At 47.8% G+C, this 24,355-nt stretch overlaps 3 protein-coding genes across 5 annotated transcripts in view; 1 reads left to right on the top strand and 2 right to left on the bottom strand.

Annotated features, from left to right (window-relative positions):
* Cidec (cell death inducing DFFA like effector c) overlaps positions 1-24,355 on the top strand; it is a 554,473-nt gene that overhangs the window by 490,458 nt on the left and 39,660 nt on the right. The window lies entirely within an intron of this gene.
* Positions 622-9,869, bottom strand: Creld1 (cysteine rich with EGF like domains 1). The gene is made up of 11 exons (XM_027931792.2): positions 9,446-9,869; positions 9,031-9,223; positions 8,705-8,787; positions 5,173-5,283; positions 4,765-4,856; positions 3,882-4,058; positions 3,703-3,798; positions 2,701-2,784; positions 2,433-2,528; positions 2,080-2,214; positions 622-1,305 (listed from the first exon to the last, which is right to left on the bottom strand). The coding sequence occupies exons 2-11, from the start codon at positions 9,202-9,204 to the stop codon at positions 1,091-1,093; spliced, it is 1,263 nt and encodes a 420-aa protein (XP_027787593.1). The 5' UTR covers positions 9,205-9,223; positions 9,446-9,869; the 3' UTR covers positions 622-1,090.
* Positions 10,030-24,329, bottom strand: Il17rc (interleukin 17 receptor C). Of its 3 annotated transcripts, XM_027931791.2 has the most exons (18): positions 23,993-24,329; positions 23,682-23,703; positions 23,101-23,253; positions 22,774-22,848; positions 22,570-22,679; positions 20,916-21,027; positions 20,539-20,583; positions 18,029-18,168; positions 17,783-17,842; positions 16,032-16,086; positions 15,770-15,951; positions 15,626-15,676; positions 14,437-14,482; positions 14,161-14,282; positions 13,854-13,913; positions 13,107-13,155; positions 10,932-11,027; positions 10,030-10,691 (listed from the first exon to the last, which is right to left on the bottom strand). In XM_027931791.2, exons 1-18 carry the CDS (start codon positions 24,095-24,097, stop codon positions 10,060-10,062), a joined length of 2,115 nt encoding a protein of 704 aa, XP_027787592.2. In that variant the 5' UTR covers positions 24,098-24,329; the 3' UTR covers positions 10,030-10,059. The 3 variants fall into 3 exon arrangements, with proteins under 3 accessions (XP_027787592.2, XP_071462021.1, XP_071462022.1); XM_071605920.1 differs by lacking the exon at positions 20,539-20,583; XM_071605921.1 differs by lacking the exon at positions 20,539-20,583 and having other exon boundaries at positions 18,029-18,141.

Below are 24,355 nucleotides of genomic sequence, written 5' to 3'. Positions count from 1 at the left end.
CGTCCCTCTGCTCAAGCCAGGCTCCAGTATCCAACAAGAGGACAAGTTGCTCCAGGCTTTGTTAATGACAACTATCAGTGTCTCACCAGAATATCTGCTGGGCACTGATTTCAGCTCTCAACATCTGTCATCTCATTTAATTATCATATTAAGGCCAGGCACGGTGGTGCACGCCTATAATCCGGAGGCTGAGCTGGAGGGTCTGAAGTTCGATGCTACCTTCAGCAACTTGGAGAGACCATGTCTCAAAATTTCACAAGAGGACTGCAGATGTAGTTCAGTGGTAAAGCGCCCCTAGGTTTAATTCCCAGTATACATTAAAAAAAAAAAAAAAATCTCACATTAAGCCTGAAAAACATTATCAGACCCATTTTAGGAATGAAAGGAGTGAAGTTTAGAAGTAAAAGTCATTTATCTTAAGTCCTTCTGCAAATGACAGCTGGTACTGAACACAGAGAGTCCCTCACTTAGGTTGGTTCTTCTATCCTCCTCCTCTTAACACTACTCCAGGGCCAACCTTCTGTCTTCCCTGTACTTTTTCAGGTCAGCTCTCAATTTCCCAGAATGTTAGAAAACTTCCCTAAGGAGGTGATGGGAGACAGGTAGTAAGACTGGAGCTACTCCATTTTCCAATACTTTTCTTTATTTCCTGAGATGGATAAATAAATGGATGGCTGAGGGAGATGGGGTGAATACAGAAAAGGAGCTGGCAGCATGCAGCTGGCAGGAGAGGGCTGTGGCAGCCCTGCCCCTTGTGGGGACCCCTCTCATCCTAGGCAGGAACCAAAGTTCTCTAGCAACCACCACGAGGGGAAACCTTTCAAATTCACAATACTGTTGTGAAGGCTGCCCAGTCCCCCCTCCCACCCCTACAGGCAAAGATTTAATGAGATCCAGCATCAGGGCTACTTCTTCACCACAGGGGCCACACCTGCCCAGGCCTGAGAGCCTGTGCTCCTCCATAAGGCAGGAAGGGGGTGTTAATCCCACTTTCCAAAATAAACCAAGCTGCCCTGAGTGTCTATCTGGAGAGAGGCCCAACAGTGGGGGCAGCCTGGGTGGGAGGAGATCCTACATGTGGTGACAGGGATTATCTGCCCTTGATGAAACCCTCCAGCACTCGGTCACTGCGCTCTGACAACCAGTATCCAGTCATGGCTGCCACAGCCCCTATGAAGATGGCAGTGAACACCAAGTCACCCTTAGCAGCAAGTGTGGCCAATGCACAGATGATGACACCAAAGAACATCTGCTGCAGCACCACCAGCTCATCCTCTGTCATTTCTGAGAAGAAGCCCGCCGACTCTGTGGAGGAGGAGAAGATGCAGCCTGTCATTCCTACTCCTGTTCCTGGCAGTTCCTGGAGCTATCCCAGGACTCCCACATACTCAACTGCTGCCAGGCCTGCACAGCACACCAGGCACACAGCATTGTTTACTGCTCAGAATGACTCCACAAGGGGCAGTTACCCCAGTCTTGCTAAATGGAAAGCAGGCTCAGAGAGATGGAGGGGCTGGTCCAAGGCCATGCAATGGGCGAGTTGGGGGCAGAACACATGCTATGTGTAGTCCAGTTCCAGTGCCAGACCATCCCCATTTGAATCCCAACTCTGCAACCTGCTTGCAGTGTGGGCTTGGGTAGGTTGTTCCGCCTCTCTGCATCTTAGATTCCATATACATAAAATGGGGATGAGAATCTGTATGGCCTTGGGTTGTTTCAAGGAGCTAAATAATACATTTCGTGTGCTTGGAACAGCATGTCAGACAAGATAAGAGCTGTGGAAGTAGTCCCTAAGGTCACGGCTGTAATTACTCTTCTCACATCTCCGGCCTATGGCAGCTCTCAGGCACAGGGGACAGGGACTGGTGCCACTGAACAGATGAGGAACAGGCTTAGGGAACAGGGTAACTTGATCCCAAGTTCAATTTTCATTCTTCCCTGGGAGGTAAAGCTACTAAAAGCCAAGTTGGAGAGAAGATGCAGGGTCCAGAATTCAGTGCAGCCTCCTAGGGGACTGAGTGGCAGTGGGGATGGGACAAGAGCTTATTCCTGCTGCTGCCAACTGGAGAAGGGGCTCACCTGGGATCTGCTCCTTGACGCAGATGCCCTCTACCTGTTTGTAGCCCTCAGCACAGATGCAGCGGTAACCCCCTTCCGTGTTCTCACACTGCTCGTTCTCTCCTGGACACACTGCAGTCTCACACTCATCCACATCTGGTGGGGGGAGAATGGGGAGGGGTCAGAGTGCTGACTGCAAGGCCCCACCATGCAGCACCCTGACTCAATCCCATTCTCGATCTGATATTTCCCTCTGTTGCTGCCCAATCTACATTCCACCTGCTTTCCTTCTGCTCCCTGCCTGTATTCCAGCCCCTCTCAATTCACGGTGGACAAGGCCCTCCCAGATGCTGGTCCCATCAGAGAAGACTCACCGAGACACTTGGAGCCCACCTGCTGGTAGCCAGGACTACACTTCTTGCAGCGGCCTGGCCCTGCTCCCATGCAGCCCAGGCAGGCCTTGGCGCAGTCTAGGGAAGGGAGAGACAAACATGAAAGCTGCCCCTAGGCCTGGGGAAATGCTCCAGAAGAGAAGGCCCAGGGGACTCCAGCCTGAGAAGACAGAATTTTGGAGGGAGAGGCATGCAGCAGTTCCTCCTCCCCTCCTCACACTCACATCCCCTCCACAGGACAGACACAGACCTCGGCACTCATAGGAGCCTTCTGTGTTCACACAGAACTGGTCAGCCCCGCAGTTGGCTCGCTCAGTGCCACACTCGTCGATGTCTGCAGAGATGGAAAGGGTGGGAATTTCAATCCTTATTTAATTAATCAGCAGGGAAACCGAGGCCAGAATGGTCAAAGAATAAACTTGCTTAGGATTATGTGCTGTGGCAGAGACGACAAGCTTCCCACAAACAGAAGTAGAGGTGTAGCTAGACTCAGCTGCCCATGCAGAGACTATGGTTTCCAGCCTGCCTTGGAGTTGAGCGTGGCCCTGGGATTGACATCCGAACAACAGGATGTAAACAAAAGTAATGTACTCCACTATTGGCCTGGCCTTAAAACAATCTTCCCCTTCTCACTTACTAAACGTCCGGACGTGGATCTCAGGGACCTGTGACTCAGCATAAACACGCAGATAATGCCCAAGGGGAGGACTAGGTAGTAAGAAAGAAGGAACCGGGGTCCCTGAGTGACTGTGACAAACAGAGCTTCCCTGCCAGACTGGCCCACTCACTTCAGGACTGTAATATAAAACAATAAATAAATCTCTACATTCTTCAAGTCACAGTCTTTTGGGAATCTTTCTATTACAATGGCTTAGTCCCTCTAAGTGGCAAAGCAGGAACCAAAATAAGTATTGAACCCAGGTTTCCTGACCCTACATTCAGTGTCCTTGTTTCTCTGGCTAAACATTCTCCAATATTCAAGACTTAGCCAAAGTGACACATGCTCCAGGAAGCCACTGATTTCTCACCACTACCTCCCCTGAGCTGCATCCCAGACCACCCCTCACCAGACACAGGTCAATCTCCACTGGTTACTTTTCTGCCTTCCCAGCCAGGGTGAGATCTCCATGAAGATGAGAACTGTGTTGTCTAGCTCGGGCACCTGTGTTTGTGTGTGTGTGTGTGTGTGTGTTGAAAAAAATGAAGCCAGGCCCTGCCCACCCTCCCCCAGGACCACACAGGCCCCACTTACCTACACACTTGAGATGATGCAAGGCCCAGCCCTTCTTGCATTGCAAACAATTTGATTCCTCAGGTCCCGAGCAACGGGCACAGGGGCCAAAACAAGCTGGGTGGAATAGGTGTGGTATGAGGATGGGCAGGCAGATGCCCCTTCTGCCCTTGCCCACCACCACACAGTTGGTTACCTACCCGAACATACCAGATGGCTGGTGTTGCGCTCTGCCTCAAAGTAGCCAAGGCCACACTGGCCACAGGCCTCACCCCCGTAGCCGGCTTGGCAGTCACAGTGCCCACTGCCCCCTCGTGTCCCTTCCCCTTCGCACTGCCCGTAGCCGCCACAGGGCCTCTCTGTACCCCCAGGACAAGCTGTGGGCAGACACCAAACTGGGTGAGACCATATATACCACCTTGACATAGAAGAGTATATTTTGCATAACATCAAATACATTTGGAGAGGAAAGTTTATTTTAATGATTACATATTTGGTCATAAAACTGCACAATCTATATCCTATTGTAGAACACATAGCTTGTTAAAAATCTTTTTCCCCCCTTTGGGTAGTGCTGGGGATTGAACCCAAGGCTTCATACATGGGAGTCAAGCACTCCACCACTGAGCTACATCCCTCCCAAATCTTTTACAGAGACTGAACTGACCATCTTAGTAGCTCCAGCCTTTTATCTTCAGGAGCTGGTGGTAAGTTCAGCTCTTGTGTCAGTTCTGGGGAGGGGCATCAATGGTGAATAATCGGGGTTCAGGGCAACCCCTGCTCCTCCCAGGAAGGTAACTTAGTCTGGTCTGGCGCAGGAAATGAAGAGGGCAAGGGAGCTCTCTTGATAATAACCACAACTTGATAATAACCACAACTGCATCTCGCTCAGTCTAGCCCCTGTACATTTTTTCAAAGCCTAACCCACTGATTTGCTCATCTTACCTGCTCCTGAGGCAGCCAAGAACTGATACTCAGAGAAGTTATCTGAATAGCTTCAGCTCACAAGGAGGTAGAGCCAGAACTGAATCCCTGGCCTTAGCAAATCCCTCCCATTCCCCAAGAGGAACTTGAGAAACTCACGAAGGCAGGAGGGCCCAAAGGTGCCAGAGGGGCAGCAGAGCTTCAGGGAATCTGAGCAGAGCCACTGGAAGAGATCCGGGGCTTCCTGCTGCCTGAGGCAGGTTAGGTAAAAGGGAGGGGATTCTGAGACAGTGTCAGAGGTGCTGCTCAGCCCCCTACTGCCCACAGAATCTCTGATTCCACCCATCTTGGCCATAAGGCCACCCAATCATGCTCTTTTCTTATCTGGCAAGGAGTTAAACAACCTCAGCACGGGAGCTTGGGTCCTCCAGCAAGTCCTTGGAAGATCTGGGGTTGGAAGACACTGAACTGGGACACGCACACAACCCTATACTTCTTGGCCAAGCTAAGATTTTGCCACCAGGCCCTGCCTGTAACCTACTCCCGGAAGGCCTCCATGTCACTCACTTGTGAAACCACCAGCTCTCCACCAGCTCTTCACTCAGCTCCAGCAGGCGGTGGCACTCAAAGTCTGACTTGCTGCACACGCCCTCGAGCACCTCTACCAGGCGGGTCTCACTGTAGGAACAAGGCAGGGTGGTCAGAACATGCTCTGCCCCATCCACCAACCTCAGATCTCTCTACCCTTCCTGTTCTGTGACAATATCAAAGGAGAGGCCATAGAACATAATGGAAGGGATACTGTTTATGGTTTTAAATCTACTTGTGTGTCCTTGGGCAAGTCACTAAACCTCTCTGAACCTGTTTTTCTTATCTGTAAAATGGGGGCAATACCTTCCCTGCAGGTTTGTTAGATGACATCTCAGTTTCTGCAAGTGAACAACAGAATATACCCTTGCTGAGTAGATATGATTAAGTATGTATCATAGGACTGACTGAGAACGTAGCTCAGTAGTAGAGTGCTTGCCTAGCATGCTTGAGGCACTGCCAAAAAAAAAAAAAAAAAAAGTGTGTGTGTGTTTCATATAACAAATGTTGGAGTGGAATTGGAGAAACTGGGAACCCTTCTACCCTATAGGTTGGAATAAAAAATGGCACAACTAGGGCTGGTGCTGTAACTCAGTGGCAGAGCACTTGCCTAGCACATGTGAGGCACTGGGTTCGATCCTTAGCATCACATAATTCTGTCCATCTATAATTACAAAAAAAATTTTTAAAAAAATAGAAAAAAGGCACAATTAGCAGGGCATGGTGGCGCACACCTATATTCCCAACAACTCGGGAAGCTGAGGCAGGAAGATCACAAGTTCAAAGCCAGCCTCAGCAACAAAGCAAGACCCTACGCCACTTAGCAATATCCTATCTCAAAATAATAAATTAAAAAAGGGCTGGGGATGTGGCTCAGTGATAAAGTGCCCCCTGGGATCAATCCCTGGTATAAAAAGAAAAAAAAGAGCAACCATCATGAAAAAGAAGATTCTCAATAAGTTAACAATGGAGCCATCATATGACTCAGCAATTCCTCTCCTGGGCATAAACCCAAAAGAACAGAAAACAGGTGTTTAAACAAAAACTTGTACATAAATGTTCACAGCAACCAATCTTTGTAAGAGCCAAAAGGTAGAAAGAACCCAAATATTCATCAATGGATAAATGTTTAAACAAAATGCAGTATATCCATTCACTTATTCAGCCATAAAAAGGAATACTATACTGCAATATGGATGAGCCTTGAAAACATTATGCTAAGTGAAATGAGCTAGACCCCAAAAGCTATGAAATATACAGTATGATTCCCAAGGAACCACAGAAATTTCTGCTTCAATAAGGCAAATTAGTGGTTCCCTGAAGGAAGTGAAGAATGAGGAATGACTACTTGGAGGGTATGGTTTTTTGGGTGGGGGTAATGAAAATATTCTGGGTCAAGCACTGTGACACACCCCTGTAATCCCAGCTCCTTCGGAAGCTGAGGCAGGAGAATTGCAAGTTCAAGGCCAGCCTTGGTAATTTAGGGAGACCCTTTCAGAAAATAAGAATTAAAAATACTGGAGATGCAGCTCAGTGGTAGAGAGCCCCTGGGTGCAAGTCTCAATAGTGGAGGGGAAAAAAAAGGTCTTGAAATAGATAGTGGGGATGGTTACCCAACACTGTGAATGTACTAAATGTTCCTAATAGTAAATTTTTTATGTGTATCTTACCACAATTTTTAAAAAATTAATGTACAAAACTTGGTGTACTGTGTATTTAAAAAATTTGGCACAGTGGTTGGCATATAGGAGGTGATTAAAAAACAAAACAACAGAAATAACCCAGGAGTCACTATAGCCAAGGGGTCATCTTGGCCAATCCCCTCATTCCTAAATAAGGAAACTGAGGACCACTGAGGAAAAGGAGATTGACTATCATAGAATAACAAAACTCTTTTTTTTTTCTTTTTTTTGGCTATACTGGGGTTTGAACTTAGGGTGGTTCTACTATTGGAGCTACATCCCCAGTCCTTTTTATTTTTTATTCTGAGACAGATTCTAATTAAATTGCCCAGGCTGACCTGAAATTTGCAATCCTCCTGCCTTAGTCTCTAAAGTTGCTGGGATTACAGACATGCACCACCTGGGTGCAGCAAAACTTTTAATCTCTGGTGGGCATCACAATATAATCTTTTAACTCTTTCCACAATCCCATGAGAGAGGCAAAACAGGTGTTAGTATACCTCTCTTACAGGTGAGGAAACTGTGGCTCTCAGAGGATAAGTGACCTTTCCAAGATTACAAACTGGTAAGGACTGACAACTAGGTCTAACTCTAAGTCTTCATTGACCCCTTCTCCATCAGATTTTGAAAAGGTGAAGGTAGCCAGGTGTGGTGGTGCACAACTGTAATCTCAGCAACTCTGGGGGCAGGAGGATTACAAGTTTAAGGCCACCCTCAGCAATTTAGCAAGGCCCTAAGTAACTTGGCAAGACTCCATCTCAAAATAAAAAATAAAAAGTGTTGGGGATGTGGCTCAGTGGTTAAATACTCCTAGGTTCAATCCCCAGTACATAAAAAGAAAGAAAAGGCAGAAAGCCTAGGACGCTCAGGTCCGGCTTTCTGAATCTTCCTTATCTTCCTTGTGGCTTTATGCACTGACTATATGTTGACAACCCTCAAATTCCTGTTTCCAGTTTCTACCTCTCTCCCCTGAGATACAGAGTAGAATGGAGTCTACTTGGATGTGTAGTGGACATCTCAGCCCAACACCTTCAAACAAAGTGCCTAATCCCACCTCTCCCCTAAATCTTCTCTGTAGTCTTACCATTTCAGAAAACACATGCACTATTCACCCAATGGCTAGAGTGTTTTATTCTAGTTTTCTCATACCTCCATAATAAATCTATCAATGAGTTCCACTTGTCTGCCTGCAAAATATACCCAGATTTTGACCCCTTGTTACCATATCCACCACCAGATGTCACGCAGGCTCATGCTGCATTCATGCCTAGGCTGTACTTTAGCTTCCCAAAGGAGTCTGTTTCTTCTGCCCTGGCCCCTGTTACAGCAGTGTTAATGATCTTTTCAAAGAATAAATAAGACCACATCACTTCTCTACTCAAAACCTTCCCATTACACTCTGAACACTCCTTTCTGTAGCCTTCAATGCCTGGACCTCTGTCCTGAATTTTCATCACCCTCCCTTTTGCTCACTACATTCCAGCCATTTCTGACATAGATCAAGATCAGTCCTACCCTGTGCCCAAATCCCTTCTCAAACTTTCACATAGCTTGCTTCTTTACTTCAGGTCTCTGTTCAAATTTCACATCTTGCCTCCCACCCTTCTGTAGTCTACCTTGTTGCTTTTTTTTTTTTCATTGACATAATTTACTCATTCATTCCTCATCTCCTCTACTAGAACTAAAGCTCCATGAAAACTGGACTTTGCTTCTTTGTTTACTCCTGTACTAAAGATGTTCTGCGATATTCACTGAGTAAGTGCTCCCCAAGAGCTCCAAGGCTGAGATTGGGAGACAAGAGTACACTCCTCCCTGGCCCAACCCCTTACCTGTCTTTGTATTTAGACAACTTTTCTTCTTCCCAGGCAGTGTTTCCACCTCCAAAGTTGTCCCGGATAGTTCTCTCCAGGCCCTGGACATGAAGACATTTAATAATAGCTAAGTACAGAGACTGACACATTCTAGCACTTTACTATCTAACTGACCAGGAAACTAAGACAAAGACAGGCAACTTGCCTATGGTCATCCAGCAACGAAGTTTTAGTAAGTGACCAAGATGTGAATCCATGCAGATGTGCCTCTGAGAGCTTCCTACTCACTACTGCTGTGCTATAATAGCTGAGACCCCCACCCTCAAGGCTGTTGGTGCACCAACCTTGTTGAAGCTGTCGACCAGTGCCCGGCAGGTATGACAAGGATGGGGTTCAGGTGGGGGAGAAGAATGGGGAAGAGGAGAGGGCTGGAGACAGACAGGACCTGGGAGACTGAGGAAGAGGCTCAGGCCCCAGAGCAGAGCTGGGATTAAGTCCTTCTGGGACTGGGGGGCCATCTTTTCCCAGGTTGAGGACCTGCAGATAAGAAGGGGTGAGGAAGGTTCACTGGAGAAGTCAGGTTCCAGGTGAGAAAGGAAGGGTCGGTTCTGAGGTGCCGCAGGGCAGAGAACCAAGGCCTGCGTAATTATCAGTAAAGGAAAATAAAGTGGGGTATTAGAGAGGAGGGAGTGGAGTTGGGTGGAGAAAGAAGCTTGCTTAATCTTCAATTCCAGAAAATAAATAAATTATCCCCGTTACCGTGGGGGAAGTGGCCGGAATCCTTGGCAAAGGGACAGGAGTCAGCCCATTGTTTTAGAGTCCCAATAAGAGTTATTAGGGGTCAAATCCGCAGAATTAGGGAGAAGGGGTCGGATTCCAAATACTGGGAGAGAGGAGGCCGGATGGGCGGTCTTGGGGGAGGAGTCTGGAACCCCAGTCCTGGGAGGAGCCCGGATCCGGATATGAAGAGCAGGGGTCAGGTTGGGAGCCTCGCAGGTAGGCAAAGTCACGGCTCACAAGTCGGCAGGGGAGGATCCAGGCCCGCCTAGACCGCGGAGAAGGGAAGAGCAGCTACAGCCCAGCCCTTGGGCGCCGCCAGCGACGTCTCGTCAACGCCACGGCCACCACCGCCTGCGTAAAACGTACAACCTTCACCAGCGCCGCAGTCCGGGAGGCGGAGCCTGCCTCCCAGCCAATAGCGCCGGGCCATGTGCCATTGCGTCACCCCACGATAACCAACCAGAGGCGGCGACGGGCTGCACCTGTCTTGGCTTTAAAGGGCCGCGGGGTTAAAAGAGGACTTGCCAGCCTAGCTGCTCCGCCACAGAGGCACGTGTGGGTAGTGACGATAGAAAAATAGCGTCTGCCTTTATTCAAATCCAGTTCCCCGCCCCAGGCTCCATCCCACGCCTCAGCTCCGGGGCTCCCGGGAACTGTAAGCAGCTGTCCAGAGCGGGCTGCAGGGCCTGGGACACTTGCTCCGCCCACTCCTCCAGCCGCCGGGGATGGGGGGCGCTGGGCCCCTGTAGGGCGCCTGCGAAGTCCAGCAGCTGGGAGGGCAGTGAGAAGACCGGCACTGTGCGGAACAGGTCGGGTACAGCGTCCAGGTGGAGCAGTCTGTCGAAGCAGGCCCCGACGTAGCGACCCGGCGCCCGGCCTTGGGAGAAGTCTGGCAGTACGCAGCTGAGCGAGGCGGCGAAGGCGTCTTGCGGGCCGTACGCCCCTGGGGCCGCAGCTGCACTGTCCTGCAGCCACTCTCTGCACAGCGCCACGGCCCCAGGCGAGAAGAGCAGGACCACCACACCGCCCTCCTGCAAGGTCTGGAGCCGCTGTGCGTGCAACCAGGCCAGGGGACCCTGAGCGCTGAGCTCACGGCGGCTCCACAGGTCTACGGCCACACGCAGCGACAGCTGGCTCAGCGCCGATGCCAGCGCGCCCACCAAGCGCTCGAAGCCCACATCATCAGCGGAATAGAGGAGCAGAGCCGCGCGGCCCCTAGCGGCCACTACGAGAAAGGACAGAGGTGTGGGCAGACATGAGAAAGCTAGCGGCCTGGCCTCTGCCTGCAGTCAGTCTTAGGCCACGCACGCTCACACTCACCCCCCAAGTAGAGGTCCTGCTTCCAGAGCCTCAGCCACCCTGCGAGGGAGAGGGCCTAGGCAGCCAGTGAGCTCGTCCGCCCCTTCCCTCGGGGAACTCTCAAGCCCACTGTGGCCCTCCTCCTGGGGAGCCGGGAAGCTCTCACCTTTCACGCGATCCTTTTTTAAAAGGAGGAAGAGGATCAGCGCTGCAGTAAAGAGAAGGAAGGCCAGCCACGCCAGGACCCAGCGCTTGTGGATATCTGAGAAAGCCAGGGAAGAAAGCGGCTAGTTAGAAAACCTTACACTTTCTTTTTCTGTTTAGTTTGTTTGTGTTTTGTTTTGTTGGTATACAGGGGATTGAATCCAGGTGTGCCCTGCTGCTGAGTTACACCCCCGGTCCTTTTTGTTTTTTGAGACAGGGTCTCACTGATTTGCTAAATGTTGTGGAGGCTGGCCTCAGGTGCAAGCCACCATGCTCAGCAAAATCTTACACTTTCACCCCACATCACAGAGGTGAAAAACAGGCGTACAGAAATGATATGATTGAAAAACAAAAAGTAAAAATAGTAATAAAACAAAAAGAAATGAAGTCATTGCCAAAAACACATAATCAAAGCCAGTGCATTAGCATAACTCCATCTATTTAGGCGAACCTCTGTAAGTGAATTTACATTCTGCCTCAGTTTTTGTGGCTGTAAAATTGAGGTAACAGCAGTACCAACTTAATAGAGTTGCACATGAAGTGTTTATAGGATGCCAAGCATTGTATGTGCTCAAATGTTAGCTAACATTGTCCCCTAAGCCTACAGCACTCTACCAACTAAGCTATATCCCCAGCCCCCCCAGTCCATCTTTTTTTGCTTCCAATCCATTTCCTCTGTGGCATCTTCAAAGATCTTTTTAAAATATACATTTTTAGGGCTGGGGTTGTGGCTCAGTGGTAGAATGCTTGCCTAGCATGTGTGAGGCCCTGGGTTCCTTTCTCAGCACTGCATATAAATAAATAAAGGTCTATTGACAATTAAAAATATATTAAAAGAGGGCTGGGGCTGGGGCTCAGTGGTAGAGGCTCTGGGTTCAATCCTCAGCACCACTAAAAATGAAATTAAGATATGGTGTCCACCTACAACTAAAAAATAAATGTAAAAAAAAAATTGTAGGGGCTGAGGTTGTGGTTCAGCGGTAGAGCACTTGCCTAGCACATGCAAGGCTCTGGGTTCGATCCTCAGCACACATAACAACAAATAAAATAAAGGCATTGTGTCCAACTACACCTAAAAAAATATTTTAAAAAATTGTAGCCCTAAGTTTTAAAATATATATCACATAAAAATAAAGATATTATGTCCAACTAAAAAAATAAATATTTAAAAAAGAAAAAATTAAAAAATATGTATACACATTTTATTATAACCCTTCAATAAAATGGAAGCCCCTGCTGCTGTAAATATAAAACCTAAATTCCCTGCCTGGCCTCTGCATCTTCATCTCATGACAGAGATCTGTCTGACCAGGACCTTCTATCCATACTACCTTGGAATTTCTCAAGAAAAGTATCTCATAGTCTTCATAAAAATGTATTCCTGTTCCCATCACCTAGGTCAGCCTTCAGAGTGTGTCTAGAAACTTCTCTGAACCCCTTATCTCACGTAGGTCTCCATTATATGCATTTACAGCACTGAACATTTTAGAGGGCTTCTATAACTTCAATAGCTCACCCTATTGTAAGCTCACACTTTTGTGAATATTCAGTAGCTCATAGTTACTAATTGTAATGGGCTATTTGGCTTATCTTTTATCTTCTTTTAGTGGGGGCAGGATTGTATCATTTTAGTGATGCTGGCATCCCTGTAAGCACTCATGTATTTTGTGGTACTGGAGATTGACCCAGAGGTGTTCTACCACTGAGTTACACCTCCAGTCCTTTTTTGTTTTTAAATATTTTTAGTTGTAAATGGACATAATACCTTTGTTTGTTTGTTTGTTTTTGGTGTTGAGGATCAAACCCAGTGCCTCACAGTTGCTAGGCAAGTGCTCTACTACTGAGCCATAACCCCAGCCCACCTAGTCCTTTTTAAATTTAAAATCTTTCTTTTTTCTTTTTCTTTTTTAAATTTTGAGACAGGGTCTCACTGAATTGCTGAGACTGGTCCTGAACTTGCAATCTTCCAGTTCCACCACATATGGCTCATCATATTTTTTTTGAATAAAGGAATGACCCTCTGATTTATCTGAGTGCAGGGAAGGACAAGGCCATTGCATGTGCTGTCTCAGGAATGGTCCCTGTCAAGATTCTAGCTCTGAGTATGCAGAGGAAGGGCAGCTCTTGTAATACTCACACTTGTCCATGGGGCAGGCCCATAGTGCTCCCAGGTCACCATCCCACAACTGCAAGACACAAACAACCAAGTCCAGAACCTCCTTCCAGGTTGGTGTTCAACATCCACCAGTTTCTGGCCAGCCTGGGCCATGCAGATTTCCCCCCACACTGTAAGTTTCTGCACTCTACTCTGCACTTTTTTTTAAAATATTTTTTAGTTGTTGACTTTTATTTGTTTGTATGCTGAGAATCAAACCCTGTACCTCATACATGCTAGGCAAGCATTCTTCCACTGAGCTACAACCCCAGCCCATAATCTGCACTTAAAAAAAAAAAATGTTTTTTTTACTTGTAGATAGATACGATACCTTTATTTTATTTATTTTTATGTGGTGCTGAGGATCGAACCCAGTGCCTCATACATGTGAGGCAAATGCTCTGCCACTGAGCCACAATCCCAGCCCATACTCTGCACTTTTTAAAGCTATCTACTCTCTAGGTGGATTTCCTCCATGCCAAATCTGACCCACAGGATGAGATCCTTCCTTGAAACTCTCTCTGGGTCCCCAAACTTAGCACTGTGGGTGCAAGTATTGGTTTACTGGTCTCTAGCCAGTGGTGAACTCCACAGAGATAGGAACTATGCTTCTTCTACCCTTAACCTCCCCAAGGCTAGCTGCAAAAGAAATACAAATGATAAGTGAGGACTAGCTTTAGGCCCATTGCCCTTGGGCATTAGGGAAAGGTCCTTTTGCCATTTACTCACCTGCAAACACTGGCCTGACTGCAGATCTTGTATTAACTGCTCTCCAAGGCGAGCTGCCCTCTGCCAAGAAAGGAATGGGGACTGTCACCTGGGGTCAGAACCCTGGGGAAACCACCAGGCTGCAGATGGGCAGAATTGGAGTGGGAGGCCCGCTGGGAGAGTTGAGAGGCCACAGAACACACATATGAACACATTCACACATCCATCCCCCAAGACTAGCACAAGCCTTGACACAACGTGTGTGGAGTGAAAATTTGAAGTCAGGTGAGATAGAGCTGGACAGATCTATGCCTCCACTATCCCTCACCGTGGAGTCCCGACTGGGCAGGGGAGTACAGCCACTGGGTTCTAAGGCACAGAGTGATCTGTTGTCCTGGGGGCCTCGTGTGTCCACTAGCAGCATATCATCCTTGAGGGGCCCTAGTGAGTCTGGGAGGAATGACAGGTGACTGTGAACAAGATTCAGTCTTTCTGGGAGTTGCCCCTTATCCCCCTCCCATGCCCTGACCTTCACCCCCAGCACCTCCAGGGTTCACCCTTATTACAGTGGCCTGGTCACAGCCTCCCCATGGGTCCCACTCACCAGCCCACAAGCACTCTTGGAGCTGCAGCTTCTTCCAGCTGCTCACCTGCTTGGAATTAAGGGCACAAGAAAACAGAAAGCCAAGGCCAGAAAGGACAAAAGAGAAGGGGCAGACAAGAGTAAGCCAGGTTGGAATCTGCACTGTGGAGCTGAGGTTGGGCAGGTCTGGTTTCAAAGTTCCTTGGTTAGGAGTAATTTCATCTTTCTCAGTTTCAGCCTTGCAAAGTCATCTGCACTTACGGGCTTGATGATCCTTCAAGCTTTTTTTTTGGGGGGGGGGGGACGGGTACCAGAGATTGAACTCAGGAGCACTCTACCACTGAATGACATGTCCAGCCCTTTTTATGTTTTGAGACAGTATCTAAGTTGCTGAGAGTTTTGCTAAATTGCAGAGGCTGGCCTGAAGCTTGTAAGCCTCCTGCCTCAGCCACCTGAGTTGCTGGGAGTACAGGCATTAATCACCACACCTGATCTTAAAGCTCTTTTAATGTCCTAACCAAGCACTTTATTACATTCCCTTCTCAACCAAGTGCCTTCTCAAAGAGAAGGTTCCATTCTCACCTGACAACCCCATTTATAATTGCAGCCCCAATCCTTCACCTTTTACTGGTAGTGTTTGTATTCCACCTTGACATACTTACTATGTACTTTAATTTACTCACTATGGTATCTTATTTGCCTTTCTCCATTGGAAAATAGGTTCTATGTATGGGGAGGGAGCATTTTTTATTTTGTTCATTTGCAGATCACAGGGCCTAAAACAGTACCTGGCACAAAGTGGATGCTCAATAAATAAATCTTGAATATAACCACCCTTTGAAGCTGTAGAGCAACCTATTCTACAAATGGGGAAATGGGATTATGAGAGCAATAATAAAAGCAACTTATACTTATTGAGTGTTTGGTCTGTGCCAGCCCCTGAGGCAAAGCACTTCTCTCATTTCATCCTCATAACAACTCGAGGAAGTAGTTATTATCATCTGCATTAAACAGATGAGAAGAATGACTTTCAGAGAGGTGAAGTGCATAGGGTCCCATGCACTGCTGAAGTCCACTGGGGGACTCCCAAAGAGGAAGCTGGTAACTACTATGCCTTAGGGGCTGAAGAACAAAGTACAAGCAGAAGACTGACTTCTGTGTCTATGTGGTGTCTGGCCCCAAACCCAGTGCTCTGGTATCCCATTCTGACCTGGACACAGATATTGGGGTGGCCTTTCAGCAACGGGAACTCGTTGGCCTTCTGCAAAAAGCAGGGAAGAGGTCAGGTGGTAAAAATGAACTCCTGGGTTCCCTCCCATCCCCAACCCTGGGCACTGCCCTTGGCCTTGCTTACATTCACAGTGACATTCTCCTGGGGCAAGGGCGGGGCAAGCGGCTGGCAGGGGCCACCATCCGGTGTCCACCAGCACAGCACCACCTCCGCAGGCAGCGAGCAGGGCGCGTCTAGCCGCCAGGTCCGCGGGGACAGCAGCCGCAACCGAGTGGCGCGCCAGAGGTTTCGATGCGCGCGGGGGTCTGCAGGAGGGCATGAGGGTCAAGTTGCTACCGGCTTGGTTCCCCGCTGACCCCAATCTCACCTCTGGATATCTGCTTACCCTCCTTGAAGGGGCAGAAGCTGGTCCTAACAGAGTCGGGCTCCAGGGGCCACACCTGTAAAGAAAAAAGGGATCTGCTCAGCTCTATTCAAATCATCCAACTCATTCCAGCCCTCTACCAGCCAGTGCCAGGGTCCTCTGCTAGGCACTAGGGACACAATCACTCAGCTGATATTTCATAAGCACTTACCAGGTCTTATCAACCCTTTACAAAGCTCTAGAGATGCAAAAATTCATTCTGTCAGCAAACACTCTGCCGAATACAGGCAATATCTTCATTCAACAATTTTCCCCCCAGTGCTGGGGACACGTCCTAGGCAAGCACCTTTCCTCCCAGCCATACCCCAAGCCCTTTCAGTAGATTTTTTAAAGAGCACCTATTATTTTATTCATCAAACTTTTAATTAATGTTTTGAACAACCAATAATAAAAATTTAAAAAAAAAACCTTTTAATTAAGAGCACCCACTATGTGGTTAGGCATTGTGTGTGGCAATGAGGACAGTTAACTTACAGCAAACATTTCCTTCTTAAACATCTGCTATGTGTCCTACCTCTGTGCTAGGCAGTAGAGATTCATTTATTCATTCATTAGTTAGCACCTACTATATGCCAGGCCCTGTGCAAGGCTCTGGCAAAGTTATCATATTTAAATTAGATAAGCTTTGCTTGCTTTCAAGGAAATCACAAACTCACAGTAGTAGTCACAATAAAATATGTACATAAATTAGTAAATAAATCAATCATTTTTAAGTATATATTGAGTATCTATCATGTAGAAGAAGCAGCTGATGGTTGTCCAAATATGAAAAGAAATGATACATAGACAAGGAAGGAAAGAGGAAGTACAAGTGGATTTGGAGCTAGGAGAGGCCAGGTGGTTAGAGAAAAGCTTTGGGAAAGAGATGCCATATGAGCTGGGAAAATTTGGTTGTAGGGAAAGAGGTAAGGGAAGTTCAGAGAGAGAGCAATGCCTGAGCAAAGGCACAGAGGTGGTTGTACCTCGGTAAACAGCTCCACTGGACATACCAAATTCCTATAAAGGGGAATCGTGGGGAACACCTAGTGGGGAAGGTTCAACTGGGGATTGAGTATGGGGTCCAAAATGCCAGAGAAGTGATGGGAAGGGAGATGGGGCTGGAATTATTAAAACAGTCTAGCAGAAAGATGACAGAGGCCCAAAATGAACTGAGATAGAAGCAGGGAGAAAGAGAATGAAAGACACTAATGTGGAGAGGTCAGATGAATAGGACCTGATGACCAATTAAATGTACAATCAGAATTTAAGCCAGAATGTGGTGCACTTCCTTCTAATAATAGCCCTATGAAGTTGGTACGATTATATTTCCACTTTACAGATACAAAACAGGCTCAGAGAGGTTGTGACTCCTCAAAGATCACACAGCTAGCAAATGTCAAGAGCAAGGATTGAAAATAGTCTGAATCCATAGCATATACTCTACTCTCCTTGTAAGCACAAAGAGGGAAATTAAGGAACAGAGGAAGGCTTCAAGTCGGAGGTGATGTCTGAGTGGACTATGGAGCATAAGTAGGAGTAATATGGATGGAGGAACAGGAAGAGCATTCTAGGTATATTATAGGCAGAAGATATAGCACAGTAAGGGTCAAGGGAGGAGGAGTCTCTGCCTCAAAGAACAGTACGGAAGATGGTAAGACCAGGAAGGTGGCATCTACCCTCTCACCATCTTCCCAGTCCCCTTCTCCTGGTGCCCTGCTAGATTTTGCTCCTACCTGAATACAGAGGCAGGGAAGTAGGTCTGTATGGTTCAAGGTAATGGTCTGTGGTCCAGTCTGTGGGAAAAGCATAAGGAGAGAAGTTGGAGAAAACAAGGAAATCAGACAAGTAAAAGTTCCCCTATCAATGTTCCCTTGCTTTGGGTGTGTCCTCTTCAAGGATCCCCTTTGGTAAGACATGCATATTCTTAGTATAAGCACTGGCTTGGACTGAAAATGGACTCAGAGAGGGAAAGGCCTCACCAGGTTTCTGTGCCACCAGGGCTTGGGGGGACCTTGGACCTGATTCCAGTACAGTAAGAGGCTGTAGTGCTGCTCCTCAGAAACGGCCAGCACCAGGTGCACACTGTCACCATCTGCAGACACATTGAGCCAGGGCAGGGCTGGTGGGGGAGACACAGGGAAAGAGGGCAGCTTAGACTTCCTTCACCTCTGCTACAAACCTAAGCTTGGGCCATACTTACCAACTGACCCTTTGGTCTCCTTCAAATCTCTTACACTAGGAGGCCCTTGCTTTGGGTGTGTCCTCTGCATCTCCATTTCAGACCAGACTTTGTCCCCAGCCACTGACTTAGGGTCAAGCCCATAGAGGTCCCAGTATGTGATCTTGGGATAGCTCTTCTCCCTGCTTCTTCTTCTGCAGCCAGTTGGATCCTATAACCACTATTAAACAAACCACTTTCCTCTTCTCAGAACCCATATATGGTCCTCCCCTAGAGCTCCCAGTAAAAGATGGAGTCTTTACCCAATCTAGATACTGTGACCTCTCTAACTTCATTCTCTAGCACTTATGTCCTTAATTATTCTGCTGCAGACACACTGGCCTCCTTACTACTTCTTAAATACACCAGACATATTTCCACCCCAGACCCTTTGCACCAGCTATTCTCTCCCCATAGAACCCTTGTCTCTCAAATGGCTCCTCCATCACCTCCTTCACTAGAATGAGGTCATTCCACTGCTACAAACCCCAACCTTCCTATCCCGCCTCCTTGAATTTTATTCACAGCTCTAATCACCATTTAACTTACTGTCTACTTCATATCTCCATGTGTTTATTGTGTCCTCCCTTGCCCCTACCCCAGTCCCGCTCCCAGCTCCATAAATCAGGGAGTTTTGTCAGTTTTGTTTATTGATTTATCCCCAATGTCTGGTGCAGAGTAATTATTCAGTAAATATCTTTTGAATAAGTGAAACAATGTCTATTGAATGAATCAAGAAATGAAATGCAGGATGTGCATCTGTGTTTTCAAAGCCCTGGTGCTGATGGATCTTTATGGATTGCCAAAGAGGCAGGCCAAGTTTAAGGAAACAAAAAGAAAATGAAGTTGAAAAAGTTTAATAGTTAAAAAAAATCACAATTAATCCCAGTGGATTGGGAGGCTGAGGCAGGAAGATCATGAGTTTAAAGAGAGCCTCAGCAACTTGGCAAGACCCCATCTCTAAAAAAAATTATAAAAGCACTGGGGATGTGGCCCAGTGGTTAAGCACCTCTGAGTTTAATCTCTGGCCAAAAAAAAAAAAAAATCACAGTGTTAGCTGGGCATGTTGGCGCATGCCTATAATCCCAGCCGCTTGGGAGGCTGAGGCAGGAAGATCACAATTTTAAAGTTAGCCTCATAAACTTAGTAAGACCCTGAGCAACTTAGTGAGACCTGCATCAAAATTTTAAAAAGGGGGGTTGTAGGATGTGGCTAAGTGGTTAACCCTCCCCCCATTCAATCCCCAGTACAAAAAAAAAAAAAAAATCACAGTGTTTAAATCTTGATCTGGGTTCCAGTTATGCAAGTGTGTGTATGTAGTGTGCAAGTGTATATATATACACACAGACACACACACATATATACTTATATATGTACATATATGTAAAAACTTACTGATCTGGACATTAAAATTAATGCACTTTACATACCTTTCTATATGTATGTTATACACAGAGAATAAAAACAAAACAACAGCCAGGCATGATGGTACACATCTGTAATCCCAGCAGCTCGGGAGGCTGAGGCAGGAGGATCGTAACTTCAAATCTACCGTCAGCAAAAGTGAGGCACTAAGCAACCTCAGTGAGGCCCTGTCTCTAAATAAAAGTACAAAATAGGGCTGGGGATGTGGCTCAGTGGTTGAGTGCCCTAGTTCAATCCCCAGTACTCCCCCACAAAAGGGAAGGGGGTGGCGCTGAGGATGTAGCTCAGTGGTTAAGTGCCCCTGGGTTCAATCCCTGGTACAAAAAAAAAAAAAAAGCAAAATCCCGGGCTGGAGCTGCAGCTCAGAGGCAGAGCACCTGCCTAGCATGCGTGAGGCACTACTGGGTTCCATTCTCGGCACCATATAAAAATAAACAAAAAGGCCATCTACAACTACAAAAAAAAAAAAATTTTAATTAAAAAAAAAAAAGCAGAATCCAAATAGTGCACACAGGAGAGACAAATCAGAAACTTGCCTTTCTTAGCTCTTATTACAGGTTTATTATAATTGACATATGGATGAGACCACCATAATCTTGACAATGCTTTGGGCCTCTAGATGTTACTGGTATGAATAAATATTTGTTATAAGTGAGAAATCAATTTTGTTATTTCCATTGCCTGGCACAGATAGCAGCTGCCGTACTTCATGTGTTATGAATGAATGAATGAATGAATGGGCTCTGTGAGTGTGGCAGGCCAGTCTGAAGCTAACTCCAAGAGTCCCTCACATGAACTCCAAACCCTGCCCCTCCCTCTTCCCAGCCCAATGGCCCTAGCCCCTACCCCAGCAGCTCTGGATGCTGTCCCGGACTTCCAGCCCCCTGCAGTCTGGAGAGAGAGATCACAGAAATGCCTCCAGTGGGACTGGGCACCAAAGACAGAAAGGGGGGCAATCCAACCCATGGGGAACACCCTGTCCCCTAAATACTACCCACATCTATCCAGTGCACAAAGCTCTTCCGGAGGGGCCGGAAAACTGTGTCACATGGGGAGAGGAGGCCTGAGGGACTGAATCAGTCCCTTGAGAGGATGCAAACCCAGACTCCTGCCTGAGATGAATGGTGAATGGGAAAGAGGGTAAAAGCAGGAGGGGAGTGCCTGGAGGGGACAGAAACTCGGAAGCTAGGATGTGGGGCTTCTGAGGTTCTGCAGGCACTTACCAGGCAGCTGCTCTGTGATGTTGAGTTCTTTCTGATACCTGGGCTGAGTATAGGACCAGATTCGTACCTCAGCTCCCACAGCAGCCTCAAAGCAGTCAAAGACTACAGAGCCCTGTGAGGAAAGGGTGGTAGAAGGCTAGAGAGAGGCCCTGGTAAAGGGCTCAGAATCCAGACTGAGGGCTTGGGCTTCTCTGCATGGACCACTCTGCTCACCACCTGCCTTTCCTAACCAATGACTCCATTGTACCAAATACCCTGAAATCTACCATCAGAGTTCCCACTGAAGGTCTCCAATTCTGAAGCAAACATCCTCTGTGGCAGCGTGGGCAAGGCAAGAATGGGCTCTAGCTATCCCAGTCCCTGCCCTGACCTCTGCTGGCTTGGACCACTTGTCCAAAGCTAAGCTGATGAGATACCCAGCACAAATGTGGCTCACCCCTCCCTATAGAAGTGGTTCCAATACCCAGTGCCTCAGTAGGACTGTGGTGGGCTAAGAATTTCTCCCATTTTACAATTTTCCAGCTGGGGCCTAGGTGTGCAGGAGTAGTCATAGAGTTTGAGTGATCTAAGTCTAGCAAAGAGCTCTTGGAACCATGTGTGATGTCCTGAGGCGGGGAGAAGTCCCAACACCTTGAACCAGGTGTATATACCATGGGATGGCAGGATTATTATTCAAGAGTTTGGAGAATTGCATGCAGACTACAAACTACCCCTCTCCAAGCCTCAGTCTCTCTATCTGGAAAATAAGGGTGATAACAATGCCTCGTTCATGGGGGATAGTTCTCAGTATTACAAAAGAAAGGAAAAAAATTATTGATATCCTTCAGCACTGGGTATTATACAAAGTATATTACAGATAATAATTTATTTAATTCTTAAAACAGCCATATGCAGGGCTGGGGATATAGCTCAGTAGGTAAAGTGCTTGTCTTGCATGCACAGGGCCCTGGTTCAGTCCCCAGCACCAAAAAAACAAAACAAAGAAAACCCAGCCGTATGCAGTAGGACTATTTTTTTTAAAGTAGTAACCCCCCAAATTTATTTATTTTTGTGTGGAACTAGGGACTGAATCCAGGAGCAGTTTACCACTGAGCTAGATCCCCAGGCTTTTTTATATATTTTATTGAGACAGGGCCTTGTTAAATTGCAGAGGCCAGCCTTGAACTAGTGATCCTCCTGTCTTAGCCACACTAGTAGCTGGGGTTACAGGCAACTAAGAAAAAAGAGAGAGAAAAAAAAAGAGGGGGGAAGGAGGGAGGGAGGAAGGGAGATGGAGAGGAGGGAGAGAGGAAGGAAAGAAAGAAAGGAAGGAAGGAAGGGGAAAAAGAAAGAAGGAAGAATGACAAGAGAGAAAAAAACATAATGATAAACCACTATACACATAGTAGAATGGCTAAATTTTACAATTATAATACCAGTGTTGACAAAGACGGGAAGCAATTAGAACTCCCATGTACTGCTAATAGGTATGAAATAGTAGAACTCTCCTTGATAGTTTTTCATAAAGTCAAACATATGAGGTAGGATATTCTCATCCCCATTTTACAGACAGAAAAACTGAGGCACGAAGGGAAATAATGCTTATGAAAGTGTTTTCTAGAGTTCATATCTAGCAGGTGGTTAGTCTGGTTGTGAGAAGGAGGGTTTCACATACCACAGACTGACCAGGCTGCACCAGGGCAGCAGGCGCTTGCACCTCCAGCAGGACACAGCGGGTAGTAGGGTAGGCATGGAAGGACAGCACGACTTGGGCCTGCAGAGAGGCTGTGAGCAACAGGCAGGTGTCAGGCAGACCAGGGATGTGGGCAGGGACCAGGGACCCTGGTGAGGGCCAGTTGGGCCAGCAGGTTCTTCTTACCATTCATAGGCTCCTCAAGCTCCAGGTCAGCTGCTCCTTCAAATTTTTCTTCCTCTCCAGGCTCTTCCCAATGCTCTGGAAGGACCAGAGAGCAAGGACCAGATCAGATCCCCAGCTCTGGGCTGGCTTTAGGCGTGGCTTCCTTCTAAAAATTCCAGTGCTGAGAAGCATGGGCTAAGCCTCGAGAGACCAGGTGGACCTTGGGGTCCTTTGGCCAGTCATCTCAACACTGAAGATGCTTATTACTGCCCGACATACTCCCTGGCTCTCATGCCTGCGCTAGACATGCTGACATGTACACTTGCAGTCTCAGGATGACTCACTCACCTTGCACGGCCAAGTGGACAACCACACGTACACATAGGTCACAGTTTGTCTCCTGGTGGCACCTCAGCACTAGCTCTGTCTGCAGGCGCGTGGGCACCAGCACAGGGCCTGGGGTGGACACGATGCTCCCAGGTAAGCAGAGCACATCACCATCTGTTTATGAAGGGTGGGGTGGAAGCTGAAGTTGTTCAGAACCCAGTTTAGTTGTACCTACATCCCAGAGCACCAAGGAGCCCAGCTGTTCCTGGGATGAGGGTGAGCAGAGTAGGCATGGGGCTAGGAAGGTTTCTCTCCCTTTCATCAACATGGAAAGTTCTTTTCTCTATAAAAGAAGAAATACTGCCGAGCATGGTCGCACATACCCTCAATCCCAGTGGCTTGGGAGGCTGAGGCAGGAGTACCACAAGTTCAAAGCCAGCCTCAGCAACTTAGCGAGGCACTAAGCAACTCAGGGAGACCCTGTCTCTAAATAAAATTCAAAAAAGGGCTGGGGATATGGCTCAGTGTCAAGTTTTCCCCTGAGTTAAATCCCCAGTACCAAAAAAAAAAAAAAAAAAAAAAAAAAAAGTGGAGATACTTACCCCAGAGGTGGCAGGAGAGGCCCTTGAAGGGAGGGAAAGTAGAGTCAGAATTTATACCCCCAAGTCTAAGCAACATCCCCTGCCCGAGACCCCTCCACCTCTTTCTGAGGCTCTCTATCTCAAGTCTCCCTCCAGAAGAAGACGGGACCAGCCCCAGCCCCCTTCCTATTCTTCTCTTCCCCCATCCATACCAGACAGACCAGCCAGGGCAGTTCTGGTGGCAGTGGCAGTGACAGGAGCCAGACTAAGGATTTGATGAGCCGTAGCCTGAACCCTGAGCCTCCCCAACCGTCCCAGGGCCTCCGACTCACCAAAGAGCAGCGGGCAGCATCCTGAGGCCCCACAAACCTCTCCAGAGAGACGACCATGGGATTTCGGCCCAATGCCAAGGACAGCAGGAACCAGGGCACAGGCATCTTCCAGGTGCCAGGAAGCACCCAGGCCTGGGGCCCTGTCCTGCCCCCCCCACGGGGGGGCAGACACCCTATCCTAGCCCCCACTCAGCCCAGTGTCTGTGGGCAGTGGAGCTGGAATCCCTCCCCAGCCTCAGGGGTCCCAGCACTTGAGGCTTATGCGCTCCCACTCCTGGGAGCCCTGACTCCAGTCCCAGTTCCAGCCGAGTGCTTTCGATTTGGCTCCCAGCAGGCAACCGGCTGTTCCCGCCCCGCCCTGTC

The sequence above is a fragment of the Marmota flaviventris genome, chromosome 20 (genome assembly GCF_047511675.1).
Source record: "Marmota flaviventris isolate mMarFla1 chromosome 20, mMarFla1.hap1, whole genome shotgun sequence".
Lineage (NCBI taxonomy): Eukaryota > Metazoa > Chordata > Mammalia > Rodentia > Sciuridae > Marmota > Marmota flaviventris.
This window is presented reverse-complemented; position numbering and strand designations above follow the sequence as displayed.

Bases quoted from the DNA above. Each gene is read 5' to 3' on its own strand.
- Creld1 (XM_027931792.2), bottom strand. From the start codon at position 9,204: ATGGCCCCCCAGTCCCAGAAGGACTTAATCCCAGCTCTGCTCTGGGGC. The intron at 8,788-9,030 runs GTTGGTGCACCA...CTTCATGTCCAG, and splicing joins TGGTCGACAGCTTCAACAAG to GGCCTGGAGAGAACTATCCG. The intron at 3,799-3,881 runs GTAGGTAACCAA...TATTCCACCCAG, and splicing joins CAGCCATCTGGTATGTTCGG to CTTGTTTTGGCCCCTGTGCC.
- Il17rc (XM_027931791.2), bottom strand. From the start codon at position 24,097: ATGCCTGTGCCCTGGTTCCTGCTGTCCTTGGCATTGGGCCGAAATCCC. The intron at 15,677-15,769 runs GTAAGCAAGGCC...TGCTTTTTGCAG, and splicing joins AGGAGAATGTCACTGTGAAT to AAGGCCAACGAGTTCCCGTT. The intron at 11,028-13,106 runs GTGAGTATTACA...TGGCTTTCTCAG, and splicing joins GGCCTGCCCCATGGACAAGT to ATATCCACAAGCGCTGGGTC.